The sequence below is a fragment of the Apis laboriosa genome, unplaced genomic scaffold (genome assembly GCF_014066325.1).
Source record: "Apis laboriosa isolate Shangri-la unplaced genomic scaffold, ASM1406632v1 scaffold64_cov150, whole genome shotgun sequence".
NCBI classification, from domain to species: Eukaryota; Metazoa; Arthropoda; class Insecta; order Hymenoptera; family Apidae; genus Apis; species Apis laboriosa.
In genome coordinates this window covers 821,763-831,632 of record NW_025224011.1, presented here as the reverse complement: position 1 = coordinate 831,632, position 9,870 = coordinate 821,763, and the positions used below count along the sequence as shown (strand labels likewise).

Sequence of the window (9,870 nt, the reverse complement as noted above, 5' to 3'; positions counted from 1 at the left end):
ATATATATATATATATATATATATAAAAGATTCTGCACGCGGAATTACGATTGGGACGATACTCGATATGGATCGTTGCTCGATCCTTGAGTAAAAACTAACAGCTATCGGATAGCTTTATTTATACAGATCGGCTAAAACTCGTATATTTCGCTTTTTTGCATCTGATTTTGCAATGATTTTGCAATGAACTCTCACGAATCGAGCACGTGAAAAATAATCTTCCATCGTTCAAAAATCGCCCACTAAATGGCGATAAATTAATCCTCCAAATAAAACACACTACAGAAGGATTTGATTCAAAAAAAAAAAATTGTCTCTAATCCCTCGATGTTCCTTAATTCAATAAATCTTCACGACGAATGTACAAAATTCGTACAGAACACTATAATATCGAACACGTTCTGAGATGTCTCTCTCTCTCTCTCTCTTTTCGAAGACGATTTTGTTCACAGTGATGACGAAGGGAAATCAAATGATTCGGTCGAGCAAGCATAACATATTCGTATATCTGTGTTCTTTTCCTTATATGTATGTATCTTCTTCAGGAATTTTCTTGTATATTCCCTCGCTCGAATTTCTTCTCTTCATTCTTTCTGATTCTCTTCTTTCGCCGAGGATTTTCCAGCATCGTCGTCTTCTTCGCTGCTGGATATCCTTTCCTCCTCGGCTTCTAGGCTCAGCAGAGAGTCACCCTGGCCAGAGTTTCCCTCAGTGGCGTCTCTCAAAAATGGACGTCCCTCACGTCGGTCGGTGTTCCCGCCTTCTCGTGTTCCAGGATCTTTTCCTGGCTGGTTATCTCGTCCCCCAGAGGCCTTTGCGATGCACCAGATGATCCAGTCATCTGATGACCATTTCCGCTGGTACCATCAGCACCTACTGCTTGAGAAACCATCTCTTCGATTTGTTCCAAGCAACCTTGCAAATAATCCTGTAAAAATAATAATAATAAATTTAAATTAAGTAAAAAAAATACTAGATAGATTATTATATATGAAATTATTATTTATTATTTTATAAATTTAAAAGTTTATTTTTATTATGATATTCATTTATTATATATACTTTATTATATATACTTAATTTTATCTTATTTATATTCAACTATTTAATGTATATCGTATTATTCTTCAAATTTTTTTTTATATAATAAAAGAAATAAAAATTTACGAAATAATGTGACTAATTTAATCAAATTTACAATATAATTTTGATCGATACAAAGAATTTTCAAGAAACAGTTTGAGAGATCATTCGCGAATCCAGCGAAGACGTCGCGCAAAAACGTGCTGATGAACGGAGTGTAGCAGGTGTCGGGCACATGTTTACAGAGAAAAAACCGACAGCGTGACAAGAAAGGGAAAAGACGATTCGAAACACGCGCAGACTATACATTCATAATGCGCTGAGTGCAAATAAAGTGCATGCGTGAATGGCTCGGCATGGGGTCTACGCCCTGTAAGCGCAATATTTTCGACGACCACATGTGTTTAGAAACAGGAAGAACGTACTAAGAACTATGTTGACCACCTGCCCCCTCTGTTCATTCATAATCTCGAACCGTTGAGATTCTTAAGAAAGTGTAAAATGATAATGTCTATGTGATTTTTTGATGAATTATTTCTTATAATATTGTAATTTAATAACATCAACAATTAAAAAATTAAAATTTATATAGAAAATAGACATTGACTTACTGTTAACTTAAAAGATATTCAAAATTCATTTATATTATTTCCAATAATATTTTTTAATCGACATAGTAATGTAGTAATGTAGCTGTTTCTGTGATATATTTTTGTAATATATTGCGATATATTTTTATCTGATATAATCACATTTATAAATTCATTTTTTATATATTCATAAAAATAAAGAATTTGTAATTGTAGTTATAAAAAATTAAAAAAAATCATCAATTTAATCTTAAAGAAGAAAAAAAGATAAGAAGTTCAATAGAAAGAATCAATAGAATTTTGCAATTTTATTTGATCTGTTTATAATTAAACAAAAATGTTTGATAAACTTACATGTTTTATACAGAAGGAGACAGGGGATATAGAAGATAAGGTTGTCATAGGACATTTACTTCCGACACTTGGGGTAAACCGGGTGCAAACCAAGTTGAGATTAAATCTATTCCTTGACACTGCTATATGAGGTTATTCTCGTGTATCATACAATAATATCAACACGAGGACAAACCTGTTCGATAGCCGTGATGCGAGTTAGCTCGTCGAGGAGGCCGGCCAGTCCGTAACCGCTTTTCCCTGTCCAATCGAGTCCGTGAAGGGCTGCCGCGACGCTTGCTGCCGCTATCATGCTTGGTGTATACATCGAGAATTTGTACTCTGTAAAAAGAAATATAAATTGTATTAATAATATTTAATAATTCCTTTTTTATAAAAAATTATGATAATTTTGACTTGATGGTAATAAAAATATAAAGTTGATTTTAAAGGAAATTAATATTTGAATATAATTTTATAGAATTTAACATTTCTAATTCTTTCAAAATATTCATTATCGATAAAAATTCTTTTTTAAATAAACTTCTATTGTTAATCATAATGTACATATATTTTTATTTGCATATGTACATATATTTTTACCTTTTAAAATAATTCTTTCTGTGAGAAAATCTAATCATTGTTTAATATAAAACATTCACCATGTGCACACAAAATTCCTTAGATCGTTCCTTAAATTCCAAACACACGTCTCAGTCATTCCAAGTAACACCCATACGGCATACGAAGTATCCAATTTCCCGAAACAGGTGGGGGCATCTCCTGCCGAAATATCGAAAACATTAAACAAACTTAACCAAAAAATAAGAAACATAATTATTAAATTCAAAATATTTTCCAAAATACATTACAATGATCATAAAACAAATCCTAGAATTCCGCCTAACAATTCTGTGAATTGTTCAAGGCTAAAATCTGCTAATAGAATCGCAGGTAGATACGTCCCAGAAAAAGGGCATTCGAAATGAGATTTATAACGTTGAGAAAAGTACGACCTTCGGGAGGACCAAGCCCAAAGATTTCCAACAGAACAAATACTATAGCACAATCTCTCTTGTCACATACTCGTTTCTCTATCGCTTTGAGTTTACTACATAGCTATAAGTTTAAAGCTTTTTACCACCTTAGACATGATGTGCTAGCCTTAACATCACTATGAATGTCCAATGAAAACCGGACATAAACTAACGAACAATTAAGCTGATTAGTCATGGTATCTATGTTTTAGAGATACGAATTCCAAATGATAATCGTTGGCACATCTCTTAACGGTATCTTCTTCTAGCCAAAAAAACAGTGACCTGAAACTTTCTAATGCCTTTGTTGTCAGAAAAGGTTAATGTCCTCTTAGAGGACATTAAGAATAATTTAAGAATAATTTATGAACTGAGAAAAAAAAATGACAAAAGAACTGATGGAGAATAAAAAATGTTTTGAATAAAAAAAATATTTTTCTTTTGGCATTAATATTGATATTGACATGACAAATTTTATTTTTTATCATACTTATGAAAATAATCCTGAGATGATTATTTTTCCAATATAAATTGTTAATTAAAATGTTTTTTAACTTAAACAAATTTTATTAAGTATTTGGAAACTTACAAATGGCCGTCCATAATTCAATAAATATAATTTGAATAAGCGAAGAAAGATCGATTGGATGTGTCATTAAATTGATCCGTTTGATGAAACACGCTTAGCACAAGCAATTCAGCATCATGGTTGACGAGCGAACTATCGTAAAGCGCACCTTGAGGTCGACAATAAACGTGATAATCATTGACGTGATCGTATTCATCCTTTTACATCAGTAATATACCGGCGCATGTTTTGTCCGGATTTTTCTCAAACGCGAACGCTATTCATTCATGGAAAGATGGGAACAGGTTCCTGGACAACCGAAATGTCCGATGGACGAGATGAAATTGAACAGGCAACGTATATATGAGCACATGCGCGCGTGCGCACAGTAATAAAGACATTAAGAATGGAATTCCACGAAGCCGCTCTTAAATTTGCAGAACCACGAAAAAAAGAAAAAGAAATTTATATATATATATATTCTTATATATTCTGTGCAGGTGCGTTCTGTTGTCCTCATGGATCGTGAATTATTATTGGTAAACGGCATTCTTGAATATGAAGACTATTCGATTGATTCCGACTTCTTTTTTTATTTTTAATTATTTCTTGATTATATTTCTTGATTATTATGCTTTCCTCATTATAATTTTAATTTCAATTTTGAATTTCATTCTATTTTAGATGGAATTTTTTAAAAAATCTTTTCAGAAAAATTTATATTTTGAGAATTTTCTTGATATCATTGCTAAAAATTTTGTATTTTTTTAATTTTCTTTCATTTTGATTTTCCTTTCTCTTTTTCTTTTATTTTTTTATAATTACTCTCACAGAAGTTGAGTTTTTTTTTAATATAATTCAATATTCGTTGAAACTTCTGTTGTTTTATTTTCAAGATTTTAGTTCTCTTTTCTTGATGAATCTTTCTTGAAGTTCTATTTCACATATTCTATCTTTCCTTCTCTTTTGCTTCGTATTTACTGTTGTTCTCTTTAGGATGTCTCTTTTCCATCTTTCTTTAAGCTTCTTTTCATTCTCATACCATTTCATTCTGGTTATGCTTTCTCAATACCCTCTTTCTTGGGTTCCCTATTCTTATATTCTGCTTTTTTAGTTCCTTTCCTTTTTAATATCTTTTTGCCTCTACATTTCTTTTATTTCTGCTGTCTTTCTCCTTTTCTTTTCTTCGCTCCTGACGACTAAATTAAAATCTTTTCTTTACTTTTTCATCTGACATCTTTATTATATTCTCTTCAAAATTCATAATGGATTATAGCATGTGAAAAGTTTGATGCATTAAAAAAAATATCAGTTTCTTGAAGTGCATGCAAAAAGTAAGACCAAATTTTTCTTTTCAATATGATAATTGAAAGATTTTTATATTTTTTTGCTATACAAATATATACTACTTTTGCAAATATATTATTTTAATGAAAATAGTTTTTATAATATAAAAAATTTTAATTTTTAAAAATTGATATAATTAGAGTTTACCATTACCAAACTTTAAAAATTAATTCCAAAATTACAAAGAAATTAAAATTCTCTTCTAAATTCGATTCGAAGAAATCACAGAGTGAAATTTTAAATTTTGAGTTATCAACTTGATGTAAGTTGACTACATGTATATATACAAAACATCAAACAAAAAATGAACAAAGCAAAAAAAGAAAAAAAGAAAAATGCTTAATTCAGAAAGAATATTAATCGACTGTATAGTCGGTTGCATCTCGATCGCGAAAATATTTTTTTGAATCGCGTCAATCGTGTGTCACAAGGGCGTGGAATCAAAAAAGAGACAGAGAGGCAGGTTCACGGACCTTCCGCGATTCAAGGAAGCGGCTGGAATTCGTGGCGCCGTTTGCTTCTCTTTTCGTCGCTGAAAAAGAGGGTCAACCGACTCGAACTGGACTCAGCCGAGCTACCTAGTTTGGCTCGTGAGAAACAATCATCGTCTCCCGGCCCGCTCCTAGTCTTTTCTCCTTCTCCACACGGGACCACCGAGTCGGCCAGACGGCGAAGGACGATGGTCCTTGCTTTTTGCCATCCCCGCTTGTAATAACAACCGACTGGAAGCGGCCAGAAGGGGATTTAAACGTGTCTCGCGATCTCGTCATGTCCGACGCCCCCTTCTTCTTTCTCTTCTCATTCCTTTTCTTTTCTTCCTTCTCAAATTCTTTTCCTTTCTTTTTAGCTTCTTTCGGTTCTGCGATTTTCCGACGAGATTCTGATGATTCCAATTTGGTAATTTCTGTTTTAGATAAATATTAATCGTTTAATTTTTGATGATCGAATTACAATAATAAAATTATAATTTTATTTTAAATACAATAAAGAATATGCATAAATGAGTCGTAACAGAATAATCATATGATTTATGATATATAAAATGGAAAATTTCATTATAAAATAAATAGTTGCAAAATAAGTGAGTCAATATCTTTATTAAAACATAATCTTCAAGAATTCAATTAAAAAATATTTGCAAATTGATATATAGAAAGATTAAGTTTGTTCTCTTTTCATCTATTTTGCTAAATTTATATGTATCATTTGTATGGCAATCATGCCCATAAAAAAAGATATTCATAATTTCAATGATTTCATCATCACAAAGAAAAATTTAATTAACCAGAAGAGTTAATTAAAATTAAATATGCTATATTATATATTTTACATATCTCTACATATAATTGATTTCTTTATTTTTTTTAGTCCTTCAAATATTCATTAAAAATAATTAAATATAATTTATAATTGTAAATAATATCATAAAATTTTTTACATTTATAAGATTGAGGTTATGATATATCACGATGCGTTATTTAAATTCCATTTAAATATTTATTCCATTTAAATTATTAATTTATGTCAAATTATTTATTTTACGCATTTTATTATCAAATTATCTATACTATTTATCTGTATTTATCTGTATTTATTAAAAAAAATTAAGAATCTATCAAATTATCAAGTAAAGCGCGCGAAATATGAATCACATTCTTATAGTTTCATTACATCATCTTTATGACAATTTTTATGCATCGTATGATCCGTTAAATGAAGTGAAAAGAAATGAAGATATAGAAGTACAAAAAGAAAAAGAGAGAGAGAGAAAGAGGAAAAAAAACAGAAACGATTCAAAGTAGTTACGTGATGGTTTCCACCGGGTGCATTATACTACGCACCAGCATATTCATTAACGCGTGAATTAACGATGCATGTTCCCGATTGTTTACGATGCCATGGCACGGTTCTAATGAGATTAACAATGAAGACTCGCGCGTAAAAATTGCATTTTAAAGCATATCGCATTTATCACGTTTCACGTGATTATAATTTCTAATAGGCGAATTCTTTTAATATCAATAAAATTTGAAATTTGAAAATATGAAAATTATGAAATTTATGTAATTTGTATATTATTGTAACAAATATATTGATTAAAGAAACTTAAATCAAATGTTAAATATTTCCTGTGTTATAACAATGTGTTAATAATAATTTCATATTTAAAATTCCGATTTCCAACGTAAATCATGTTCTTGACATAAAATTATAAGTGATTATTTTCTCATGCAATTTTTGATGTGAAATCTATTAACCTAATAAGCTGAGCAACCTTGTTATATTCAAAACAGTATCCGTTCGAATAATTCTCTTTTACTTAAAAAACACTAATAATTCACACAATACAAATTCTATAATAAATCTTCGTTTTAAAAAAAAAAATGGAATTATTATTTTGTATACATACCTCAAATTAATTTATTAATACACAATATATATAACTCAAACAAATTCAAACCAATAACTTATCGATAAAATTCCATATATCATAAAATTTAAAGTGAAAATTGCTCTACATATATTTCTTATACAGATTTAAATTATCCGAAATTTTGAAACTTAACCTAATCTTATCCAACATAAATCTATTTCACACTATGGCTGCCAAAAGAAGAAACTGTTCACATTATTTATCTTAGTTCTCTTAAATTTTCTATGGTGGAGCGCATGCGCATGCGCATGCGTCACGCACATTCGTCCCACATACATAAATACATATGGCGGTTCAGTATAATCGCGATCATTTCTCACCTCTTGCGCTAAGGGCGATGAAGGTTTGCGCGTGCCTTCTGACCATTACTGGATCCCAAGTACGTGGTACTGGCAGTCTGCTCAGGATGTGCATCAAAAAGTCACCAGGCGTTACGGCGGATAATTCCCATTTCAGCTTCGATACGACCAACTGTTCCCACCTCTGCAACAATCAGAAGAGAACAGGACACGTTTAGACGATCGCCATTATCCACCTTGTTACGTTGGCGGGATTTTCGTATTGGAAATGTATTTCAAGGGGTTGGACGTAGGTGGATGGGTAGGTGTGTCAATAGTGCATAGAAACGGATAAGGCAATGACTCTCTGTTGTATAAAAGATTATATAAACTGCATTGTTATTTGTGATTTTTAATCTTTTATAAATAGATTATATTGGGATATTGGGTACATTATCTTTTAAAAGTTTTTAAACAATTGTTAATTTAAGAAATCACTTTAATTCCGAATTTTTTCTCATTATAGCATTATTAGAAATTACTGAAATCAAAATGTCACTTTTGAATAATTGAATAATGTCGAAAATTTAGGTTATTGGCATAACCTAAAATTAGTATAAAATGCAAAATTGAAATTTTAAAAGCACTTTTACGTTTAAAATTATTTTTAAATGTTTCGAATCATATATTAAAATATTTCACATAACACGTGATATGAATATAAGAAATTTCTCGTCTTATATGTTTGATGTGGTGAATATCGTACACATTATATGGTTCGATGTACGTTAAACATCGTAAATATGTATATTACACACACACACACACACACTCTGTTCATATCCATTCAATATATGGACATCCTTCACTTTCCGTATTTAATAAACTTGATATTATTACACTGCGTAATTTACATATTGGATATTTTTCATATCACGAACGATATCGAGTGTTTCGCAAGTATTAAATGCGCTACCGTGGGATCCGTTATGTTGAAACGTAATCAAGATAAACGTTAAAAACATACAATTATATGAAATTTTTTCAAATTTAAAATCAAATTCTTATAATATCAGAGCTTCTGTATTATTATTTTTCTTTCTTTTTGTTTTTAATAATTATTAAAGTGACAAAAATCATTGTTTTAAAATTATATATATTAACATATTCATTAATGTGACTAAAAATATAATTGAATTAAAATAATCTTAACTTATATTACATTAACTTAAATATAATCTTTTCATGTATAGAATCATAAAAATGAAAGATGTCTTTGTTTCAAGATGAAAATATATTTATTATTAATAAAATTTTGAGGAAAATTAAAGAGGAATTTCATTTATATTTATATTTTTATTTATATTAATCACTAAAATATTTTTTTAAATATACTGCAAAAAATTCCAAAAGTGCATTATTTCCTTTTATTCACAGCTCAAGTCGCAAACGACCCAATCACAACCAGTCAAAGGTTAAATACCACGTATTGAATATTTTCTCCGTCATATTACGTATATTATTTGTTCCTGTTATAGGTCTCAACCCGCATTAAATATCCTGCGTTATCCACGCAAGACCCATTTAAGTTCGCATACTACGCTCGTTTCCTCGGCCGTTGTGTATCGTCGTCTCGATCGTAGTAAATGTATGTACACATACACTCACTGTTTCCTTTCCTTCCCGCGGATGCGTTGCTCGCTCGAGTACGTCGTAGTACCCTCGTTTTCTCTCGACCGTGAAATTACACGGCGGCTATACTACGTGGAGTACTACGCGTCCTTCGGCTTGATTAAAAGTCCATTGAATTTGGCGGGATATACTATACACGTTACTACTCAAGGCTCTGAAAGTAAAGTATCTCTTACGAAACGGCGTGACGTGACGTGACATGACTTTCGTACCATTTGCCAAATAAAGCGCGATGGCCTCGCGGGTCTCGCTTCTTAATGAATTTGCCATTAGTATCGTTATTCAAAAAATTTTTTTCGTAGATAAGGCTTGAATTCTTTTGATCGATATCGAGGAAATAATGATGGAGGTTAGAAGATAACGAAGATTACTAGGGACTTTTTTCTGGTAATTTAAAACTACTTGAAAATCAAAAAATTTATAATATAATGTAGAGGTTAAGATGAAAATCATATGAATTTTTTAAATCATTCGTTTTCTTATGTTGATTATTTGAAAAATAGAA

General features: G+C 30.6%; 1 protein-coding gene across 5 annotated transcripts in view; it reads right to left on the bottom strand.

Annotated features, from left to right (window-relative positions):
* Positions 1-8: 8 nt before the first annotated feature.
* Positions 9-9,870, bottom strand: part of LOC122718544 (G1/S-specific cyclin-D2) — a 45,940-nt gene continuing 36,078 nt past the window's right edge. Inside the window, exons 3-6 of one of the 5 annotated variants that reach the window (XR_006347403.1) lie at positions 7,716-7,878; positions 5,435-5,865; positions 2,672-2,792; positions 2,209-2,351 (exon numbers count right to left, since the gene is read on the bottom strand). Coding sequence is in view for 2 of the 5 variants with exons in the window: in XM_043943653.1 (XP_043799588.1) it covers positions 725-931; positions 2,206-2,351; positions 7,716-7,878 (516 nt within the window). In the remaining 3 variants the exon portion in view is untranslated. Of the gene's footprint in view, positions 932-2,205; positions 2,352-2,612; positions 2,793-5,209; positions 5,866-7,715; positions 7,879-9,870 lie in introns of those variants that run through there. The other 4 variants (XR_006347404.1, XM_043943653.1, XR_006347405.1 and 1 more) reach the window with 4 other exon arrangements.